At 35.3% G+C, this 24629-nt stretch overlaps 2 protein-coding genes across 3 annotated transcripts; both read right to left on the bottom strand.

Moving 5' to 3' along the window:
* Positions 1-2269: 2269 nt before the first annotated feature.
* On the bottom strand, positions 2270-6004 carry LOC112189547 (protein ROOT HAIR DEFECTIVE 3-like). Of its 2 annotated transcripts, XM_040514698.1 has the most exons (6): positions 5414-6004; positions 4173-4233; positions 3987-4050; positions 3832-3897; positions 3616-3711; positions 2270-3509 (listed from the first exon to the last, which is right to left on the bottom strand). In XM_040514698.1, the coding sequence occupies exons 1-6, from the start codon at positions 5430-5432 to the stop codon at positions 3477-3479; spliced, it is 339 nt and encodes a 112-aa protein (XP_040370632.1). In that variant the 5' UTR covers positions 5433-6004; the 3' UTR covers positions 2270-3476. The 2 variants fall into 2 exon arrangements, with proteins under 2 accessions (XP_040370632.1, XP_040370633.1); XM_040514699.1 differs by lacking the exon at positions 4173-4233 and having other exon boundaries at positions 5328-6004.
* An 823-nt stretch (positions 6005-6827) lies between these two features.
* Positions 6828-16602, bottom strand: LOC112188114 (protein ROOT HAIR DEFECTIVE 3). Its single transcript, XM_024327164.2, has 23 exons — positions 16454-16602; positions 15485-15634; positions 15054-15120; positions 14862-14964; positions 14106-14176; positions 13913-13976; positions 13758-13823; positions 13547-13594; positions 13406-13468; positions 13239-13295; positions 12660-12818; positions 12503-12571; positions 12322-12413; positions 11316-11394; positions 10691-10856; positions 10246-10370; positions 9728-9990; positions 9516-9612; positions 9256-9420; positions 8587-8691; positions 8100-8194; positions 7922-8018; positions 6828-7448 (listed from the first exon to the last, which is right to left on the bottom strand). Exons 1-23 carry the CDS (start codon positions 16455-16457, stop codon positions 7218-7220), a joined length of 2436 nt encoding a protein of 811 aa, XP_024182932.1. The 5' UTR covers positions 16458-16602; the 3' UTR covers positions 6828-7217.
* Positions 16603-24629: the final 8027 nt, after the last annotated feature.

The raw sequence follows: 24629 nt of genomic DNA, 5'->3' as shown, positions 1-24629 counted from the left end.
TGTTGCTCATTTAAGGTCGAGAACCCATACTGCATGTTCAATTCCTGCCACCCCATCAGGCATTTCCTTTTTGAGTAAAACATATATGTTTCTTGTATGATCAAAATAGGAAAGGTCTACTGCTTCTTGACTAATCGGCAAATGGATTTTTCCATAACCACATTCGCCCCATTTGTTGGACCAACAGTTCTTGAAACGAAGGTAAGACAGTCTCTTATTTGTGATGTCGTAACCGGTCAATGCAACTGCATGGCCCTTTTGCCCATTGTATCCATAGTCAGCACACCAAAAAGGTGTCCTCATTTATGTATTAGCAAAAAATGTGTGGTCATTATATATTTTAAGCATAACATTATAATGCACATAAGCTTAATGATAGAAAGAAGTTACTGAATTTACCTGTATTACAAGTACGGGAATATATTGTCCTGGATCTTTTATTCATATCTGCTGTCTTTATACCAGCCTCAGTAATAGTTCATCCTCTATATTTGACAATAGTGTTGTGCACATCAATACCACCAACTGCTCGACCTTTGTTGACTGCCATTAGTATGTGTTGTGTATGATAGTAGAAATGCTTACTCCATTGAGATAATCTTCTTCTTTTATCAAACCGTGCTTCTTAACAAAGTTGAGTGCATCCTCCATAATTGTGAATTTGTATCCTTTCTCCTTTGATTCTCCTACAAAATGATTTACATAGAATTTTACCTTCCTCTCTTTGTGGAGTAGGGTCAATCCCTGCATAACTTCTGCAATGGCAATGTAGGTGCAGCAATTCTTGTATTGGGGCTACAAGAACAAAAAAATGAAAGTATACTATATATTCTCAGGCTTGTAGAACTAAGAGTTTTGGTATGTTAGTTATAATTCAATGCACATGAATTGGTAATAAGTTTGTACGAATATAATTTCAGTTTTAGGAAATTGTCTTAGTTGATAAGAAACTTCGATATATGTACAAACCTAACTCTACCGACACTCGCAACAAAGTCTGATTCCCACTCAAATATGAATCAAATCAAAAAGCGCGCTAAGCTAGGTCTGAATATAACAAATTCTACCAGGAATAAACTCAAATCGCTAAAATAGTTCACGGGAACGGATTCTATGCACCGACGGTGCAACAACACTGACATAAAATAATATTATTTTAATGTTGAAGTTCAATCTCAGCCATTCATACCAACTAGCCATCTATTCTTACTAACTTTTTATTCACGGTCAACATAAATGTTAAGTTTGACTAAATCTTAAAAAAAAAGTCGTTGAGGTAAAAACGCAAGCTATTAAAGTGGGGTAAATAAAGTCCACGACCGAAGGAATGAGTCACAAAGTGAATTGTAAGCCCCAACTTGAACTTAACGAGCATTTTCGGGGACTAGCCCGCTTCCCATCTTATCGCCCCTATACGTTTTGATGGGAACCCACCAAGAACGGCCTTAGAACCCTAATCCCAGGATTAAAAAAATAAAAAATAAAAAAAAGGGAGGAATTTAGGCAAGATTCATAAGTGGGCAGATAAAAGAAATTATTTTTGGAAAGGCAAAGCGCTTTCTTTTAAGAATGCATCTGGTTCCATCTTTCTTGTTTATGTAATTGATATTTATGTATTTAATGTTTATCGTTCAAAAACAAAAACAAAACAAAAAACTGGATACTCCACTTAACTAAGTTTCAAAAATAGCTTGCGGATGAGGAAGTGAAAGACCAAACTACAACAGTAAGTCAAAAATAATCTTTGCACTTATGTATTCATTGCATTTGTTTGTTAGCAAATCATTTTATTTTTTTGTTATTGTAGCCGAAATACGAGAACTGCTGCACATATATCTTGCTATTGTAGAAGTAATGCAAGCTAGGACTTACTCAACAAAAAGAAGAAGGTCAAATTCTCGGTGGACCATTTTGTAAAAGCAACAGAAGAGAAAGGATACACATTCACGAAAATGAAAGATGCACTTGATTTTGTTAAAAAGCAAGGTTTGATACAAGAAGAGGATCATCCCGATAGAGTAAGTATTCCTAGTATCAAACACATTATAATCATCAAATGTTTAAATTTGTTCATTTTGTTTTTTTCTCTTTTTTCAGACAAAGAAAGCGGAAAGATTCAAGATTCGGAGCTATACGAAAGTGTGGGGGAAAAAGTACATACTTATGGTTGTCAGTAAAGGTCTGGTAGTTGGTGGTCTTCATTTGCATAGCGCTATTGACAAGTACAAAGGCGGAATTATAACACAGGCTAACATAAAGAGAGCTAATATGAATGAAAGACGCAAGAAGATTTATTACTATACTTGCAAACGAGGTAAATTCAGTAACTTCTTTCTAACATTAAGCTTATGTGCATTATAGCAGAAGACCTCTCCTATTTTGATCAAACAAGAAACATATATGTTTCACTCGAAAAGGAAATGCCTAATGGGGTGGCTTGAATTGAACGTGCAGCATGGGTTCTCGACCTTAAATGAGCAACACTCAGAATAGACAAATGTTTCATAACTTGAAAGAGCAACAACCTTGACCTGGTCATGTAATCATCAATAACACATTGCCACATGTTTAACTCTTGGATAGTCTTCCCCACAAAACATCTACATGTCTTAAATTATCTGTGAAAAGAATGAGATCTTACATTAAATTTGCGTAGTGGAGTTTGTTAGGAAATTAATCCCCGTCACGCAAGTACTATTAGTAAAGATAGAAAGAAGAAATAAGCAAGCCAAGAAGACAACAAGATTTAACGAGGTTCGGCCAATATCCTTGCCTACGCCCTCGGAGAGTTTCACCTTCACTAATAAGAGATCTACACAAGTACAAGATTACACTGCTCAAATTTATGCACAACTCGAGCACTCAAGTTTATACGCAACCCAAGCCCTTGTATCCAACTGGATACCCCTTGTACACCCTCTCTAAACCTAGAAGATTACTCTACCCCAAGAGCTATACACACTCTTGAACACAACTCACTTTGCTTCTATACATGAAGACCCTTAGAGTTGCTCTTAACCGATCTCCTTACTTGCCTGAGTTGCCTCGACACAAGTTTGCTCTTGCCTTTTTCAAATGACTTACCATGCTGCCTATTTATAGGCAGCTATCATACATGTGAAAAGGCAAAGTCTTTTTCTTCCTTCCTATTGCAGATTGCAGCAGCCACCTCCATCTTCAAAGATTGCTGCCAACATACATGTGCAGCACCTATTCAAGTTGCAGCAGCAGCCACCTCTATTTTTCAAATATTGCTGCCACCTCCAAGCTATGCGTATAGGTTTGTTTCTTGCCTATCAAAATTTGCAGCACCAACTTTGAATTACTCCAACCTTCAAAGTCTTGCTGCCATCTTCATCCTCAACATTTGCTGCACCAAATTCAACAATTGTTTGCTGCATCATGTTCTAGTTGCATGTGAATGAACACCCAAGTCAATACTTGCTGCATCACACTCTCCTCCAAGGAGGGATCGACTAACCTAACAGAGTTTCCTTGCGGGCTTCAGGCTTCAGAACAGAGTCCCATATATGGAGTAAAGATTGGAAAGGCATTAGAGAACAGAGATCAAATAAATACAAAAAATAATAAATAAAGTATAACCATATCAATCACCTTCTGATGTCTTCTCTGATAACCGGTTCTCAATTTTCCAAAGGCTTCTGCAAACAAAAGGGACAGCCACACTACCAAAAACTCGACCCAGGCTAGCTGCAAAAAGCTTTATACCAAGAATCAAACCAATGTAAAGACACCAAAAGATGAATATCAAGTACAAAGAAAATTGCACCATGTCGAGTGATGCAAAAACACCAGAAGAGAAAAACGAACCCTTGTCTTATGACAGATGATGAACATCAAAGTTGGTTTACGTGGACTAACCAATCGCACCATCACCTGTCAGCAAATTCAAGAATAAAGTTCAATATGCCGGTCTGAAGAAATTGAGGGCTACTTCTTACATACAAAATATAGGGAGAAAATACCTGGATCACAGTCTTTAGGATAGGCTTATTTGCAGCTTGCTCACAACCAATATCATGGTACCACCTAAATACAAATTGCCAGAAAGATTTACTCAAACGGAGAATGAAAGATACAAAAGCAAAAAGTTATTACTATCAGAAGTTCAGAACCCTGATACAACAAATAATACATATCGCCAAACTCACATCTTAATGAGCACTATATCTGAAACATTAAGGGCAAAGAGGACACTCTGCTTTTCAAATGCTGCATAAACAAACAACCATATAATAAGCAGCAAGGTATTATATTTTCTTCCGGCATTTGCCTCAACCCTAAGATCTGAATTTAAACGTTTGCATGTCACCTTGTTAGGGAGTTCCATGATATATGTACATCAATAAACATAATTCCCCAATTGAGTAGATGATTGGGACAAGGGTGCGATATCACTCCAGGGGATTCACCATGTTCTAGGGCAGACGTCCCAACTGCCCCAAAAGTGCGGACTTCAATGCTTCTGGAGCAATCAAGCACCGACGGCAGCGTGAATCTTGCCGGACGGAGGCCAGAGGCATCCTAGATTGCTTCTGGGCAGCGATCGAGGTCGAAGGTTCTGGGCAGCGAACTCACCTAAAACTACAAGGTTTTGGGCAGCGACTGCAAACTGGTAGCGGCGAGTCCACTAGCAAGAACAAGGTCATGATCGACCCCTGGCCTCTATCCAGCAAGTCCCGCCGCGCCGTCGCCGCCTGAAAGGAGCAAAAGCATCGAAGTCCGCACTTTTGGGGCAGTGTGGACGTCCGCCTCTGATCCTCTATATATATATACTAGCATTTCGCCACACATGCTCTGCATGTGCAAGTATTTTTTTTATCTATTTATTTCTGAAAATAAAAAAGAAAACGGTTATTGTAGAGAAAAGATAATGGGAGAGAAAAGTGGGTTGTGGGTTATATTTTTATTTATTTTTTTAATAAAAATATATTTTGTAAATGTCATAACTGTCCTTATGATTTAATTAATTATCAAAGTTTATTAAATTTCTAGGGTCATTTATGTCAAAATTTTAGATTTTGGCTAACCCTCTTCTCTTAATAATAGTATAGATAGATAGATAGATATATATATATATATATATGTATATATGTATATATGTATGTATGTTATATAGAAAGTAACTTACGACTTTCCTTCGGTTATTAGGGGGCAGTGGAATGCAGAAAATCATACAGAGAATGCATGCAAAAAAAAAAAAAATTTCAGCAATGAGTCCATAACAGGAGCTAATTATAATAAAAAGCTTCTCACATTATCAAAAATCAAATTTGATGAAAGCTAAAAGCAGGAGTCAAAATCACCTCTCCTTGTTCTCTCCCATCTGTAACTTCCAAATCTATTAGATGAGTACAAGGCTCAATACCAGCACATTTTGCCAACCAAATACCTTTTCTTGTTTCAGGCATGTCTCTTCGTAGTACTGATCACTAACAGAAAAACATCACATTGAGCACTATGAGAACTTGCATTCCTCTAAAAGCATCCATCTTCCTGAAGTAGGTGGCCAACAAATTATATATTGTGCTTTTTCCTGGCCAGATCAGAGACAGAGAGAGAATAAAAAACTTTATCATATCATATGCCCATAAGCAACTATTACCGATGCAGAATCTGTTATCTGTGTGGGAAAAAAATGCAGGAAGTGAAAACACTAATTTCTTCTCTAAGTATAAATAAGGGAGATACTGTGAAACAAGGGTTTCTCGGTAGATTCAAGGATTTTAAGGGCAGTGGAATCCGATTGTTCAAGGAACAGTAAGGATTTGATAAAAAAAAAATGGATAGGGGATCAAGAAAGTACCGGGATAAAACTACTAGCATCACACAGTAGGGTTTGTAGGCATCACACCTAGGGTTAGGTGGCATCACACAAACCCACAGAGAACCAAAACTTTCAATTTTATTAATTGAAATCTGAACCGAAAAGACAAACTATTAAAGTTATGTGAACTACAAACTGGTTGCCAATCAATGGTAACAGACAAATCAAATGAATATAATGTTAGCCAGGCAAAGTTCTTAGATCAAGATGATAATAATCCGGCCAATTTTCAATTGTGAAGGCCTTAATAAGAATTACTCTTTAACGAAGGAGAATCATGACAATCCTAAATCTCACGATTCTTCAATATAAGGAGATGAAATAAGCAATCTTTAAGGTAACAAAACAAAACTCTGGAATTTAAAAACCATAATCAGATCAAATCAATAATCTGGAAAATCTGATGATTCTCCAATCTCAGGAGAAGAAAGAAGCAAACTATTAAAGGTAACAAAATGAAGTTCTGGAATTCAACACCTGGACACTAACTTGACAACAATTAACGCCGTATCTCTTGGTCCATTTTTGTTCAAATCATCATCATTAACAAGACAAATCGTGAAATTAATCCATAACTTGCTCTTTAGCAGAGCTTCATTTTGTGGGCATTTAGCTTCCTTGGAATAGAAATTGATTCCAGAAGAATCGAAGGAAGAACCCTGAAAAACCCAGTCCAAGTCACAACATTTTAGCATCCAATTACCACCCTTGTTGATTTCATAGGAGACAATTAAATTAATTAAGGATCTCTCCGTATTTCTCTTGCTTTTGATACTTTTTTCTTTATTCATGACATTGAGCATCTTGCCAAAATTTCCGTTGGGAGTGACTAAGTACATCCTAAAACAAAAAAAACAAATAAAAATTGGGAAAGGTGGTCGTACCAGCTATTTGTTTGATATACAGGCAAAACATGTTGCCAAATCTTGCAATACAAAAATGATTCAAATCAATATAAACAACAGACATCAATATCCTTTTTTTTTTTTTGATATACAGGCAAAACATGTTGCCAAATCTTGCAACACAAAATGATTCAAATAAAAAAAATTAAATAAAAAAAAATTAAAAAAAAACAGACATCAATATCATAAACTTAAAGATCAGTGGGTAAAACCAAAGCTAAAACACCTAGACTGTAAATGCAATTTAATGGGGCTTCATCACAACAAAGAGCCCCCTCTATGCGGCACTAACTCAAAAATTGATGCCTTCAAAACTATTACTGTTACATTCTTGTAACAGTATGCAAAGTTGCAAACAGGATCACAGATCTGATGTACGTAGATAATATGTGGGTAGCATCCTTACATAAATTCCCAGAATACCACATCTTAAAACAGAAGATATTATATTCACCAGAGCCGAACTATTCTTGTTTTGAAGGACTAGAGTATTCAGATTCTGTCACTCCCGACGAGGCAGAAGTTGACATGGAACTGCTAGCATTTGCTCCATTGCTTATGCCTTTTGATGCTACTGCAGGGTTTCTTTGAGGATTGTTATCTGCAGCAGCTGCTGCCCCTTCATCTGCTAATCTCTTCATCATGTTCATGATAGTTGGCACCAACTTGGTGGACAAAGAGAGAAGTCCCGGAAGCTGTAGCCACATTAGCTAACCATTATTAATGCAACTCTAGTAAAACCCTTTACAATTTCTCATATTTGAGAACCTATAACCCGAGCCCATACTCAAACAATTAACTAAATATCATTAAGCCACCTATTACAGTTTAACTACTTCAGCATGATAAACTGGCCCAAACACTCTTTAAAGTTCAAATTATATGACAAATTAAAACTTTCAATACTACATTAGGAAACAACTCTTTCATAACTGATTTTTGTTGCTACCCTAGAGCTATATAAGTGACTAGCACTCTCATAATCCAACTATAATTTTCTTCTTTCTAAGACATTTCCACTCTAAAGGTGCAATTTTGTATATTTAGATAGCTTATGATTGACCAAAACTGAATATCTAACTTCTATTTTGAAACCATCTTGTAAGCAAATCAAATAGATTAGGTAGGACGAGAACAATAAACAATTAGAACAAAGTTTGGCACTCACAGCGCCATTGCGGAATTCAGCCGAGATGTCTAGCTGCACCCATAGTGCTTTAAGGAGTAAAAAGCCAACAAAGATGACCAGCAGATACAAAGGATTTCTGCCATTAAGGTACAAAAATAGATAAGTATAGATAAACACCAACAACTTCATCTATACTTCATACAAGAAAAGTATATACCTTAAGAGTGTCATGAATTCATTAAATCCGAGGACAACCAAGGCAAGAATAGCCCAAGGAGGTGGTAGCCAATTGTTATTACGCTTGTTGGCTTCCTGAAAAGTAAAACAGCATGTGGAATGAACTAGGCATGAGTATCAGTAGATAATTAAAGGAATCTTAATCTAATGAAGACAGATTTAATAAGGATATTCATACGATAACCATTTCAATGATATACAAAACCTATATTCTGATAAATGCAATAAACACTAATCATTTACGCACAGCGATAGCAACACTGGATGCATCAACTCGCCAAAGCAGCTAAAAATATACTAGAAAGTCTCAGTCAACAAACAGGATTCTGTACACAAGTCTTCTGGGAGAAACTTTACCCTTACAGTACATATTAAACAAAATCTAGCAACATAGCAACACATGAGATGAGATGTGTGTGTGTGTGTGAGAGAGAGAGAGAGAGAGAGAGAGAGATGATTGATTATACCTGGGCAGCAATAGCCTGAGAAACACTGTACTCAGTCTCTGACTTGAATTGCTTCCACAAAGATTTGCACTGTACAGGTGTGATCAATGTCTTTGATGATGAAACCTGTATAGAAAGGGGGAAGTTACAAAAGCTACTTAGTGCTTAGATATGAATAATAGGCTACCAGTGGAACAACAGAATGAGCCCATGACAAACAGAGGAAGGTGTATGTAGATATACACCTAACTCTACCACAAGCAGCAAAGATCACATAAACTAATTTCCAGATCAAGTTCATATTGGTGCTTAGATATGAATAATGTGCTTGATGATGAAACATGTATAGAAAGGGGGAAGTTACAAAAGCTACTTAGTGCTTAGATATGAATAATAGGCTACCAGTGGAACAACAGAATGAGCCAATGACAAACAAAGGAAGGTGTATGTAGATATACACCTAACTCTACCACAAGCAGCAAAGATCACATAAACTAATTTCCAGATCAAGTTCATATTGGTGTAACCTGATTCCTGAGCAACCTATTTTTAAACAGATATATGTAGGTATGTTGTGTTGTTTTTAAGTGCATTGCATGATACACAGTTCATTAAGGTTTGAAATAACTAGGACTTTCCAAAGGACCAAACACTGCCATTCATATAAAGATTCCACAGAAGAAAAGTCACCTCTTGCCAAGTGCTAGAGGCCAATGGGTCAACCGTTGTGATACTCTTATCTTTGGGAGCAGCATTTCTGCCATCCACCAAGGCAAGAGATAAAGTTTTCTCAATATTATCAGCATCACCATCATCCAACCGAATTGCAGCCATAACAGAAAGCAATTTCAGGGACTGAAAAAGTGAAGAATATAGTTAACAATGCTTCATGTCAAATGCTCACAGTGAAGTAGTAACATAATGTTATAATATTGAATTTTTTGCCATACTGCAGAACGAGCAGTCTTGGTAATTGCTCTGATGTCTTCCTTCCCAGTCCATACACGTGGCATCGAATCAGAGTCGTGGCTAAATAGTGTTGCAAACCTGTAGGCAATTTAAATAATCTGAATTATGGCAAAAGAAATGTTCAAAATTTTTGGAAAGTTAAAATCCAATTGAACAAAATACGATCATATATCAGTGTTTGACCATTTCCTACCTGTCCTTCATACGGATCAAAACCCTTCCAGCCTCTTCCTTTGTTTTTGCTTCCACTACACCTCTTGAATATGCCTCTAGACTTGCAAGAATTTTATCCTTGGTTTGTTTATCCATATCAAAACCAGAAAGTGCACTAGAGAACCCAGAGACAGCTGATTCAGTCTCGCGCTTGAAAAGTTTCCTTATTGCAGGCCAAGTCTCACTATTAGCTCCATCAAGTAGCGCTTCCACGGGTCCAGACAGGGCCTCCTTCAATTTTGCCTGCAAACAAGGTTACAACTTCAGCCAGGTTCGCGGGACAATTTAGTCAACAATAAACATAAAGAGACTTGGAATCATTGAGGAAATGTTTCTCCAAACTACGTTCTATCCACTACAATGTAACCAACCAACCAACCAACCATCTCAAAAAGTAGCATATACACACTACTAGCAGTCAAATTCTTGCTTAGGTTTAGAATTATCACTCACACCAATAATTTCACAAGAGGAAATGTACAAAATATGCCATCATACCTCATAAAGGGTCTTAATTTCAGATAGCTTAGCATCACGAACTGAAGCAATGTGAGCATCTATATCACGTTTAAGTTTATCTCTTACTTTAGATGTGTCCCAATCTGCTTGTTGGATAACAGCATCTGCAAAAGCAATGTGTTCTATAACAATATGTTCAAAAATGGAAAAAAAAAAATATTGCAAAAAAAAAAAATCCTGGATGAAACTAATTTAAAGAATCTGTTATGTGCCTCGCCCTTAGAACACATTGATTCATAGAAGCCTACTTTCACTCAACTTGTCCTTAACATGCGCCTCAAGACTGTTAAGGAGTGATACAATAATAGTTGTCAGATTGTCTTGAGACTTGTGTATTCTTTGCATCATGGATTCAAAGGCTTCTCTCGTATTGTATCCTATACTTTAGTTTTCAATTTTTGCTAATGGCATTCTCAAACCATACCTGCACATCCTTCATCAAATTGAGCCATGAAAGATTCACTGCAATTATGCGCAGCCACAGAAAAACCCTGCCCGCCATCCAAGGCCTTATCAAATGCTTCCTTGAACTTATCCAGAGTACCAGATCTTAAGTGTCCCAGCAAAGCTTGGAATGCAGGTTGGACATGCTAGGAAAACAGGCAAAGAATCAGAAAGAGAAGAAAGATATAAAAAGCAAATTGATAATTAAAATTCAGCGACTTGATGATATCAAAAAGGGACACAATGACTTGATGATATCAAAAAGGGACACAATATGTAAAATCAATTTGGCAACTTTGCTGCACTATTAAGGCCTCCCTGAAGAATGTGAATGTATTCAATTATTTGACATGCATAGTGGGTTTAAGGATGAGATAAGACAGAAATAACCACAATCAACCTAACTGTGAACATAACTTGATCTTTAATTGCAATATGGAAATTATTTCTAAAAGTCCAAACTGCAAAATTACGGCAAATTGCTCTGTCTCAGCCATCTGAAGCACAAGGAAAGATGGAGGGATCCCAGAGAGAGGGGGGTGTATTTGTGTGTGTGTGTGTGAGAGAGAGAGAGAGAGAGAGAGAGAGAGAGAGAGATTAATTACTTGAAGCAATTTTTCTTCAAGCTGCTTGCGCTTCCCAGATCTGACACCTTCATCAAAGTATGTAGCTTCTTCATCATACCTAATTGTAAAAGTAACCAAGTTAACAAATGAAACACAAAGAACTATTCAACCATACAAGTCAAAAGGTATACTTGTAGACAATAGATACCGTAAACCTCAACTTCCTCAGATCAATTGAAAGCAATTGGCAAACAATGCTTGATGTTAAATTTTCAAATCCCACCAATTGTCCTTCTTTAATTAAAAGTCTTAAAAGAAATCAATTACCATGTAAAGGATGGAATGGTAAATAAAATGAACAATGAAGTACAAAGAATAACGCAGAAAAACAAAAGAGTGTTGACGTAAACATGGCAGTTGTAACTGCTCTCCACTTTTTCTTTTTTGAACTTATCTTAACTGTCAGTCTGCCAATGCAGTTTTTCTTTTGAGCTGCACTCTGAAGACTTTATGAAAAATAAAAACTATAACCAAAAGCAATCCAAACGAAAGTAGATCTACACGGAAAAAAGAGTCAATTCACACAAGTTTGAACTTCTTAAGAGGGTACTTATGTCCTAAAAGAGTTGAGTTCCACCAAAAATCTAAAGATAAATGTCGTATCAGCTAATCCCCATTTGTCCTTTTCCCCTTTTTTCTTCTTTTATTGAGATAGTTTCCCCTTTCCATTATAACCATCTCTGAGCAGCATTTCCATCTTTTGTCAAGGTCGTAGCTATGTACCAAATTATGAATAACATGTACTACACTAGATAGCCACCATTCCAAGGGGGCTGTTGGAAGGGGGCTGTTGGAAAGAAAACAATGCTAAACTATCAGAAGTATAAAACTTCTATGAATGAAGGTGAAGTGTATATATATCACCAAAATGCATAATAAGCAGTTAGGAGGATCCTCACAAGTTAATTTAAAGAGCTCATCTCTCATCAGATCAAACCATGTCCTGTAGCCTTAACATTCTGAAATCAAGATGATAGATACTTACCCTGATAGACACATATCAATGATTGAACTGAGCTTCTTCCCAAAGCCAGGAATAGGGCCCAATTGAACGTCCTGCTCAAACTGACTCCACTCCTGTGATAATGACGAAATTTAAGGCCGACTGAAGTTAAATTGTCAACTAGATTTTGAGATGGCAATTTGGAGATATATGAAAAACGTACCTCATTTCCTACAAAAGCAGCATGCTTCTCGTTGGCAATCTCTTCACAACGTACAGTTGCCACCATGACCTACAAGGGATGATAATGGATTGACTTATTTGAAATAATACACATATGACATGAATGGCACAAGAAAATATATTATGTTCAGAGTTACCTTGTGGGCAGGAAGATCAAGATCTCTGTTTTCTTTGATGACTCTCCATATCTGCTGTGCACTAAAAGAAAACCCTGAAGCAGGAACTACACCCCGTCTATCTCCAGCAAGTCCACCAGGGGCAATGGAATGAAAGAATTTCTGCCTCAAGCTAGCGACCTTAATTTATAATCATAAGTTCCAAAAATAATAATAATAAAGAGTTAGATATCTTCATCTAGTTAGAATTTCTGAGAAACTCAAACAAAAAACCAAAAGTTAGCTGAAGACAAATCCTGCACAAGATGCCTTTTGTGCTCTGGTATTCTAAAATGAAAATGAAAATAAGATTGCTGTTGACAGAGGTAAAAAAAAAAAAAAAAAAAACCCACCGCTGTGGGGGGTGGGGGCGGACAGATAGAGCCAGAGAGAGGTGAAAGAAAACCTAGGCAAAGTTATGAAAGGTACATACACAGATATCGAAATAGGCTATTTGTATCCTATAAGCAAAGGGTTAATCTGAACTAGTGAAGGCCATGACAGAGAAAAATAGAAAAAAATCTTCATGGTGTCCCCATATAAACACGAACAAATGCATACCTGCTCTTTAAATTGCTCTTCTTTTTCTTCATAACTTGAAAGAGCAACAACCTCAACCTGGTCATGTAATCATCAATAGCACATAGTCACATGTTTAACTCTTGAATAGTCTTCCCAGCAAAATATCTACATGTCTTAACTTATCTGTGAAAGAAGTGAGATCTTACATTAAAAAATTCGCTTAGTGGAGTATCCTTGTGGGCTTCAGGCTTCGGAACAGAGTCCCATATCTGGAGTAAAGATTGGAGAGGCGTTAGAGAACAAACAAAATACGAAAATAATAAATAAAGTAGGACCAAATCAGTCACCTTCTGAATGTCTTCTCTAAGAACCGGTTCTAAATTCTCTAAAGGTGTCTGCAAACAAAAGGTTTAAGCACACTATCAAAAACTCAACCCAGGCTGCAAAAAGCTTTATACCAGGAAAACCAGTGTAAAAGACACCAAAAGATGAATATCAAGTACAAAGATAATTGCGCCATGTCAAGTAATGCAAAAACACCAGAAGAGAAAAGCGAACCCTTGTCTTATCACGGATGACGAACATCAGAGTTGTTTTACGTGGACTAAACAATCGCATCATCACCTGTTAGCAAATTCAAGCATAAAGTTCAATAAACCAGTCTGAAGAAATTTGGGGCTACTTCTTACATATAAAATGTAGGGAGAAAATACCTGGAACACAGTCTTTAGGAGAGGCTTATTTGCGGCTTGCTCACGGCCAATATCATGGCACCACCTAAATAAAAATTGCTAGAGATTCACTCATACGGAGAATGCAAGATACAAATCCAAAGCATTATTACTAATGAAACATATGAACAAGGAATACATATCGCCAGAAACTATTTAGGAAAATAAAACTCACATGTTAATGAGAACTATATCTGAAACAGCAAGGGCAAAGAGGGCACTCTGCTTCTCGAATGCCGTATCATCCTATAAACAAACAACCAAGTAATAAGCAGCAAGATATTATCTCTTCTTCCAGCACCTGCCTTAACCCTAAGATCTGATTTTAGAGTTCTTAGATCTAAATCAAAAGGGTTGAATCATACCCCAAATTTCCACTTAAACATAACCTTGAAATCCTTGATAGAATCATGCATTTCAGAAAAATGTGAAAAGACAGTGAATAAAGACAAAGATCATTGGATAATCCGCGTAATGTAATCTTATAATTTCTATTGTTACGTAACATCTTAAGAATTTTTTTAACAAAAATCATTGTGTGATTTAAAATTACTCAATATGGAAAATTTTACATGTCACCTGTCAGGGAATTCCATAATATATAGGCATCATTAAACATAATTCCCCAATTGAATGGATGATTGGGACAAGGGTGTGATAACACTCCAGGGGATTCACCATTTTGTGTGTGTGTGTGTGTGTGTGTGTGTGTGTAAATTCACACACATATATAAAGTAACTTTCTACATTCCTTGGGCTATTAGGGGGCAGTGGGGGCAGAAGACCAGACACTGAGACACAGAATGCATGCAACATGTAAATTTTTTTTTCCAGCGGTGAATTCATATGTAGGGGTAATGAACAGGATCAAGTATGACAAAAAGCTATCATATGGAATTTGATGAAAATTAAAAGCAGGCGTCGAAATCACCTCTCCTCGTTCTCTCCCATCTGTACCCTCCAAATCCATTACAAGAGTACAAGGCTCAATACCAGCACATTTTGCCAACCAAATACCTTTTGTTGTCTGAGACCTGGAAAAAATAGTATAAAAATTAAACACGTCTCTTCGTAAACTGATCACTACTATAAAAACATAACATTGAGCATTATGCGAACTTGCCTTCCTCTAAAAGCATCCATCTCCCTGAAGTTGGTAGCAAACAAATTATTTAGTAGTGTGCTCTTTCCTGGCCAGATCAGAGAAAGAGACAACAGACAGAGAGAGTGAGAAACTTCAATGCATTATATCCTCATGGGCTTAATAAGCTATTATTACTGATGCATCTGTACAATTAAAAAAAAAAAATTTAAAAAGGAAGAAAGGAAGAGACAACACTATGGAATAGGCACTGTAGGGCAGAATTCAAAAAGATGCTTAAGATATATAGATATGATAGCATGCCTTGTAAACCTTTGTCCATCTCATTAAAATTTCTTATTCATAAAGAGTTTTATTTAAGGCTCTAACGCATCTCATCATACGTAAAATTCAACCAAAATCTACTTTGAAGAACGAAAAACTAACAAGCCTGAAGACATGAGAATACATACCACTACTTTGAGGGCCCATAATGGAGACTACTGCATAGGAGAGTCCACATTCTCCCAATTTCACCTCCTTTATAAACTGTTCGATTCCAGTGTCATTGAATGATCCGTCTCCATCAATAAGCTGAGTAGAGCAGCACTGCTCACTCTTTGCTGGACAAGAAAGTATCATATGTTAGAGACAATGGATTCAAAAAGCACATCATGTGCCATAGAATCTTAACAAGAAGTTCACTTAGCACATGAACAGATTACGTTAGTTTATTCATATCATCATATTTGGTATTAATAAAAAGCTGAAATCTTGAAAACCCATCATTTTCTCGTCGACTTCAATAAAAAGACACCAAACACCTCATCATCTAAATGCTCTACAGAAACATCTTCAACACCAAGACAAAATTGCAAAAGGAAAACAAATGTGAAAAAAAAAAAAAAAAAAAACTCCCATTGATATTCAGCACCAAGTACGTTGCAAAATACACTTAACGAGCCATCAAATCCCCGGAACTATTTACATTTGGTGTTGGGTTTCCACAACTAACCTGAACTAACCCAAACAATCTTATCACCCTCCCGAAAGCCATCGATTCATCCCATAGTCTCAAGCTAAACATCAATGGCACTTGTCCCCATTTGCTTTCTTTTGAATATTTCAATCCTAAATCTAAAGCAAACAGCTTTAACCTAAAATCTCCAACCCCCAAAAATTAACATCAAACTGAGCCAAATAAATGCCATGATCATCACAGTCAATCAAATTCAATGAACAGTTAAACACAAAACCCGTTTCCGCATTGCCGCCGTTAGTGTCATCATCAATCTCAAGTTTCGAAATTGATGGCAACATCAGATACGTAACGCAACAAAAAAAAAAAAAAACCGAAAATCAAAACAAGAACATATATAAAAACGTAATGGTGTTACTATTTATTATATGAATCTGATGAATCAGAGGAATGAGGAAAGTACCCATATTTTTGTGGGGGGAGATTGAATTCCCAGAGCTTGGAAATGCGTGAGGAGAAGAAGAGAGATCGGTTTAGAGAGGGGGAGAGAAGAAAGAAGAGACCGATCTCAAAGGAGAGAGATTGATCTTCCTTTTTTATTCTTTTTGTTCTTAAAAAGTGGGCGTGACTGTCTTTCTTACTCCCTTTTTTTACTTTTTGGTTTCGGGAAATCATTTTCTTTTAATAGGTAAAAAGGATATTTTTTTTTTTTTTACCACGTTTTTTACCCTCACTTTCTTCTCTAAACTCAGTTCCTTTTTTGCATTACATCAATTTCTACAAAAGAAAACTTTTTGCTACGACACATTTTACTCTCATTTTTTTACCTATGTGTTTTTTTTATACTATTATTACATTAACAATACCTAATATTTCATGAATTGATTTTACGAGTTTCCATTAACAAATAAAAAAACCTATGTTACTAGATAAAAAAAAATATTTGACACTTTTAGTTTATGTTTTTATTTTATTTTTTGTTAAGTATGTTTTGATTTTTTTTTTATGAAGATATATATGGCCTCATTTAGGGTTTAAATTCATGGTTTTGCACTCCCTCCATCAGATTTTTAAGTTGCTTAGCCAAAATTAAAATCTTTTATCTGTAAATAAATATGGGTGATTAGTACACGATAAACATAAATTTTGAAAATATTAAAAATATCTAATTTTAAATTAGTTACTACTTTTGGTTTTGGCATATACAATTTAAAATTATTTATTACTTTTGATTTTGCATTATACAAAGCTTAGATAGATGTCACTAAACGAAGAAGGTATTAATGCCAAAAAAAAACGAAGAAGGTATTAGGAAAAAAAGAAATTTCATTCCCACTTTTTATGACCGAATTCTAGTTTGATTGGGTGCAAATTGTGTAGCAAATCTAAGCTGCATGATGACTTGGCAGAATTTGATTGGGTGCATGACCAAGAGTGAGAGAGTTTAACATTTCAAACGGTTCGTTTCGGACAGCCCACTTTCCTTCACCGACCCACTCCCATGTGGGCTCCACTGTCATTTCACAAAGAAAAATAAGAGGAGAAAAACGGCAAAAAGAAAACGACGGTTTGATTTGCAGCGCTGTGGGGACACGGCCAGCTCGTAGCCGTCCATAGTGCCACTTTCGGCAATTCAAACCCATTAATAAATTAGGTCGCACTGATTTAATCATAATTAATTACATGCTCAACCTACTGATATATATTATTTGTTGGTACGAATGTTTTATCATTATTAAACCAACATTTCTATAAAGATTATGGGTCTTGTCAAAATTAAGTTATATAAATTGGTAACGATCGGTCATTGAAGAAAATGTTTGGTTCATGGGGTTATAGATTAGGATGATGTATTTCCCTCTAATTTTTTTTTAGGGCAATTTCAATTTGGATTTTGAGTACATCAATCAATTTCGATGTTGATTTAGAAATTTTTTTAAATAGTATCCAAAATAAAGTCTATTCATCATTTTGGTACCTCAAATTTAAAAATTATCACATTGGTACCTCAATATTCAAACTCAACACAATTTTCATGTCCTCCGTCATAACGACATTAAGGGTGGTGTATGCAATTAGCAGTGTATCGGATTGTTTGTATTTTAAAATCTTGTAGTATTCAATTAAGATTTAAAAAAATTCTTTAAAATCTTGTGATATTTAACTAAAGTTTTAAGAAGTCCTTTCAAATCTGCTGGTATTCAAAACTCCAACGATTTTCAAAGATTTTATTAGATGCTTAATTGTGTAGGATTCTAGGGTGCTTGGTATAGATATCAAATCCTATTAGAAATCCACTCTCTAAACGTGAGATTGTGTTGGATTATAGGGTGTTTGGTACCAACTGATCGACATGTTCAAGTATCATTGTTGTCAATTGTCACCGCTCGCGCCTGTGCGGAATATGATCGCAGTGTGGAGGGAGGAGCTTCTGGTGATTCATGGCTTTCGTCAATCTTTGAAAGCTACAGCTCCAAAGGTCAGGTATCCATCTCTTTCTCTCTCTGGTTCATCGATTTATGTTTACTTTTAGATACTTATTATTCATGTATGAAAGAATAATGGTCCAAGTAATGGTACTGTCATGAAATCGTAATTATTGTCAATTTCCATTTGTTCCTTTAAATTGGTGCAAGGTGATCAGTCTGTGTGGGATTTTTTGTTTTGTTTTGGTTGTGAATCTAGGATGTTGCTTAGGTACACTTGGTGTGATATTTTTAGACACTACAAGATGCAAACTTTAGTTAGTTTATGGTTCGTGCACTTTAACTAGTATAGTTCACTGTTTTTAGCTTAAAATTGCAACATTCACTATTCCTTGATATTTCAGTTGCTGCTATAATCAGCTTAAATGACAGTTCATTAAGAGCTTTTTGACTTGTGAAATGAATGTTCGAGAAACATCAATAGTATTTACCACTAATTCACTAACATTTAAGGAAGAGTATACTTACAAATAGATGTTATGGTCCGTATGAAGACAGTTAAGCAGAAAGTGGTGTTGTTACTTGTTGCCTCTATAAGGCAACAACATTGTAACATTTGGAATTCATTTAGATTGCTGATGATGCTAAATGAATTATGCATAAATCTTACGTTTTACCACTTGTTTATTAACAACAAAGAAGAGGTAATCACAAATGATTGAGAAGTATTTCCACTAGACCTCTTTATCTTTTGCATTTTGTTTTCTCTAGTTTTTAAACTCCTATACTTCTTAAGCTTACTAAACAATAATGTTTGCTTGATTATACACATAATCAATATAACAATATTGAATGAGCACGAGATAAGGAGTTAAGGACTACAATTACTAAATGATGATGACATATGTGCATATTCAGTTTTAAAGACCAAGTAACACAACAACTCAAAAATAACACATTTTGCACCACCCATCATATTCTACAGTAGATGTAGCTTTCTAACTTTGTATCTATTGTTTAAGCTCATCCGATTGTCATCAAATAATAGGACAATCAATGTTGTAATTGTCTATAAACATGATATACTTGAATCGAATGATATATGGTAACAATGAGTATGTGACATTGACTTGAGAGTTGGTGCATTGGAAGTGTTCAACTTTGTAATTATTTTTTTTAAACAAAAACAAACGTGAAATAGGCATCCATCACCAACCATAGTTGCATATTGTTTCTGTGTTTATCTGAGGACTAAGAAAGATGCAAGATAGAGAGATAGTGACGCAATAATATAGTGGTTCACCTTGCCTATGAGACGAGGCTACGCCCACTTAGAGATGTCACTATGAGTGAGGCTAAGTAGCCTTTATAGTAATACAAATATAGGGATCATAGATCCTATCCAATTCTAAGTAAGGGAGGTCTCCCTTTTATAGCTAAAAAATGTTTTCTCCACTACAACAAAACTGTTTATTGATAGCACTTGATAATAGAGGTTTTTTTTATATATATAAAAATGTTATAGAATGTATGTTCCTTTTTTTTTTTTATAGTGTGTGTACATTTTTAAACGCTGTTAAAAGATTGAGAGGGATACAAAAATTTGAGCGAGCTTGATTTTGTTAAGTGTGACACTTAAATGAAAAACAATAATTTGATGTGTGACCCCAAAAAACTCTTCTATTTCAGTCTCGACACGGAAGGTATTAACTCTCTTTTTCGTCTCAGTGGTCGCTCTTCAATACTCCACCGAGCTTCTCTCTTGGTGGTAGACTCTTTGAGGGTAGATATTCCAAACAAACCAGAAGCTTTTATTTGGAGGCCTACACCTAATATGAGTTGTATGAAACAAGCCCAGGGTAAGACAATAATGTGGCCAGCTGATAAAGTGGTCTTGGAATGATTGAGCTCCTCTATAGTAACTAAGTGTAAATTTCATAAAATCATGACCCTCCAACTAATCTTATGGTCAGATAGTGCCACATCATCTAGTCAGATTTCTTTCTCAAACCAACGTTAAAGTCTCTGTTATCTACATGCTTAATAATAACTAAAACCCTTTCGCTCAAATACAGGGAGATCTCATTCTCGATCCAATATTCCAGCACCTAGGCATGCCCAATATATTCAATCAATCTTGGAAGTCAGTCAGCAATCTGAGAACAAAGATAATATATCTATGCCTTCGGTAAAATACTTTTCCTTTTACAACTTGTTCCTTTATTTTCATTGTTCCTATTAATTATATTGCATATCTACTTAGTCATTTGCTTATGTTTTTATTGATTGTTAGAGTAAAAACATGAATTCTATCAAGTGCAATTTATTCAATTTGAGTGGAAAAGAAAAAATAGTTGTTGAATGTCGTTGGTTCTCTAATGATCCAAAAATGTTTGTTAATGATATTCCTCTCGGACCTAATGCCATGATAGTCTGGGTTGATATCCTAACAAGTCCTGAAACATTTTTATGGAGACCTATGCGTAACATGACATATATTGAAGATGCTATTGGCACTAAAGTAGCATGGCTTGCTAACAAAGTTGTTTTGGAAAAGATTCCAAACATTTAGGAAGTTGGAAACATATCATCTCCTTCGGTGATTTTTACTTTTTTGCTAATTCTACTACCCTTATTTTGATATGTGAGTGTATTCGTTTATTTTATATTCTGATATCATTATGTTTGTATTGTTGCTAGAGTGTGAACAACAACTCAAAGAAAAAGTGCTACTTGTTAGATTTTAGTGGCTCGAGAAAAATAATTGTTGAAGGACATTGGTCTTCAAGTGATCCAAGCCAGCTTGTTCATTTTTTTTCTTTTAGGTCCTAATGCTATGAGAGTTTGGATTGATATCTCAAGGATCCCTAATACATCTCTTTGAAGGCCAACATCTGAGCTACAATGCATTGAAGATGTTATTGGTACTACAATAGTTTGGCCATCTGACAAAGTTGTTATGCTTTGAAAATCCGGTAAGATTGATGTAGTGGTCATGCCATATCTAATCATGCTGCTACTTGTGATTGATTAGCACACTTTATAACATATCTAATCATGATTTTGTTTTATGTTTTGTAGCACTCCATTGTTGAAGATGATGAGCTCCCTCAATGCAATAGTAAATGCAATAAATTAGTGATTATGCTGACGTGGGACCTTCTCATAGGGAAAATTCCTAAACTACCCATCAGTAGACAGTCCGACCCTTTAGTGTTGTGAATGCAGATGGTTAGTTTGGAAATTTTCCCCGAAAATTAACGGAGTGGTGACGGATTGGATCGATTTGATGAAATTGGAGAGTGCAAGGATTTTTCTGATTAAATTAGAAGTGCAAGGACTGAACTGATAAACCCTTGAAAGTACAGGGTAGTAAGCAGAATTTAGTCATTTTCTTAATTCTATCTTTGTCTTTTGCCAACTCCGGAAATACTCTCTAGATCAAATTATACAAAAGTGTCGATAGAAATTCTTTATGATCTCTTAAGAATTCTCTTCCATATATAAGAGACGTCACGATCCATATTGTGTTTATCACAAGGCCACGAAGGCTATGAATATTTGGATTGGTACCGGTTGCCATAACAAAGCGAATACCTCTAATATGGTCTGCAATAACTCGGTATGCCATATTAACACAATCATAATCTTTTAGTCCAACTTTACTCGAGTATGGGCAAGCCTTTGTTATCATTCTAATAACTTTAATTATGAGTGTGAAAATTGGAGTGTCATAATTTCTAAACTTTCCATATAGTACGGTTACCAACCTTTCTAATCACATACCCATATCAACATAATCAAAAGCCAATTTTTTAAAAACACAATTTTTCTCCTCATTGTACTTAAGAAAGACAAGTTTGGCAATCTCCACAAAGTCTAAGTCTTCCATATTGGCAAAGTCTACGTCTTTTATATTGGCAAACGATTTATTATCGCATTTGCTATAATAAATCTTTGTGTAAGGACCATAAGGACTAACTTCTTCTATCTCCCAAAAGTTCTCATTTGCGCCCATATTGATTTGTAAAAGAGTATCCCATGTGGATTTAGTACGGACATTTCATGGAAGAGTAAAAAATTAAATAATATTTCTCTAATGGAAAAGGTTGATTATTGACTTTTACTTTCTCTTCACCTTTAAAATAAATCACATAAATTTGGTATTTTTTTTTTCGAGTTATATACATCATAAGGAGCTCTGAAACCTGTCTAATGACATTTTCTTTGAAATAAACACTTTTAAATTGTTACATCCCAAGTGTTTGAAAATATGTGTTCCAGTACATATTTTTTCTATATCTGATAAGTGATGCTTGCTTGTACGTGTACTGTGAACAATTTGAAGTTCGCATATATGCTCTGCTTTTGGTTGAATGTGCGTTATAAATAAAATTGTGGTTCATATCATCATTCAGAAACATAATAGCTTGATCGTACTAGGGTATGACTGAATGAAGCTATAAGATTTTGGGGTAATATATGATGTTATTCAAAGAAGTGTGAACATGAGAATTGTGTCATTATATATTTTTAGCTTTGGGGCTTTGATATAGAAAACGTACCCACCAATGACATCATGATCTTCATTTTCATCTTCACCGCCTTTATCCTCACTTTTACTATCACTTTCAGCTTCAGTGCACAAACTTAGGGCAACTCCAACGCTTGGAGTTATACCCAAAATGACACCCCACACTCAAATGGGTCATCTCCAACCCAGAAAAAAATATAGTCAAAATGACTCCATCGTCAAAACACGAGCTAAAATGACTACACATTTAAGAACGAAAGCCAAAATGACTCTGTGGGCCATGACGTGGAGCTGAAAATTTTGATAGTTGAAATGAAATACGCCTAAAGGAGTCTGATTCATAGACTTGCGGTAAAAGACAAAAAAAATGTATGATTAAGTTACACGCTCATGGGATGCGCATAAGTCAAGGAAAACATGTGGAGCCCATATGTCTGAAGCCTTTGGAGGTAATGCAATCTAAGGGTCTAGATCAATTCAAATTTGTAATAGATGACCCAGATTAATTTATTTTTAAAACATAAGAATGAATATATAATTAGTTAACTTCTAATCCGATGGTCATAAAAATGCGATGAATTAAATTCAACGGCTAATAATAAAGTAACTGATTTTTAAACAAAAAGAACTTGAAAAAATAAAACAAAAATTTCAGTAAATATGGAAAATATGTAACATATATATGTAAAAGAATTATGATACTTAAATTCATAATGTAGTTAAATGATTGAACTTTTCAAATGGATATGGCTTTTGACTAAAAAGGGTTGGAGATGCAAAATATGAATAAATAGTAATGACACTATGGGTGTCAAATTCAAGGAATGGCTATGGCTTTTGACTAAAGTGGAGATGCTTTTACTGTTAATGTCTTCAGCTTTGGTGCAATGATGTCAAATTTTAGTTCCTTATCTCCTATAGTTCCATCTATATATAGACAAATATTCAAGTACAAAAAATCACAAAAAAAAAAAAAACTCTTCATCGACTCGATGTCTGAATGATAAATATGGACTTAGAGAAACTTGCAGCTTGGGAAATAAAATGCAATAGGACGATCAAATAAAATTTGACCTTAGGGTCAAAACCTTTAATCTTTTGCTAGTGAAAGGTATATCAGTTAGCTCAAAAGTTTTGTTTCCCTCTGATAAAATAGAAAGATTAGCTTTAACAACATTACACTAAAGAGCAGTATAAATCCATCTCACAATGTTAGAGAAATCATCAACACAACAACAAAGACAAAGCTTGTTAATGTCTAATAAGTTACGTAAGAAAAGTATATGATTGACAAATGTTATGACACCGAGCTCATCATTCATATTTTCGTTGTCGAAGTCTAGATTGGGAACATTAGTCATATGTTCCTTCATCTTTTAGACAAAATGCTAGTTCTCACAACACATTTTGTTCTAGTAAATGAAAGTATATGACTAAGAACTTCATCTGGCAATTCACTCAACACAGTTTTTTTTTCTGTTGAAGCTTTGAGTTGGAAGCCATCTTTACATAATCAAAATATAAAATAAAATTAAAAAGTAAAATTGTAATCATAGCAACCTTCATGGCTTGGAGAAGTTATCAAATCATAATAGATCACAAATATGTATAGTTTTATTTGTCTAGAATTACAGTCGCCGTTCTTGTAGATCAAGGCATTTATTATTTAGAAAAATTCA

This window comes from Rosa chinensis, chromosome 2 (assembly GCF_002994745.2).
Source record: "Rosa chinensis cultivar Old Blush chromosome 2, RchiOBHm-V2, whole genome shotgun sequence".
In the NCBI taxonomy this organism is placed as follows: domain Eukaryota; kingdom Viridiplantae; phylum Streptophyta; class Magnoliopsida; order Rosales; family Rosaceae; genus Rosa; species Rosa chinensis.
This window is presented reverse-complemented; position numbering and strand designations above follow the sequence as displayed.

Excerpts from the sequence above, each read along its gene's own strand:
- LOC112189547 (XM_040514698.1), bottom strand. Across the intron at positions 4,051-4,172 it reads GATATAGTGCTCATTAAGAT|GTGGTACCATGATATTGGTT; the intron begins GTGAGTTTGGCG and ends ATTTGTATTTAG. Across the intron at positions 3,712-3,831 it reads TCATCTGTCATAAGACAAGG|CTAGCCTGGGTCGAGTTTTT; the intron begins GTTCGTTTTTCT and ends AGCTTTTTGCAG.
- LOC112188114 (XM_024327164.2), bottom strand. Across the intron at positions 12,572-12,659 it reads TTGATCTTCCTGCCCACAAG|GTCATGGTGGCAACTGTACG; the intron begins GTAACTCTGAAC and ends CATCCCTTGTAG. Across the intron at positions 9,991-10,245 it reads AAATTAAGACCCTTTATGAG|GCAAAATTGAAGGAGGCCCT; the intron begins GTATGATGGCAT and ends CCTTGTTTGCAG.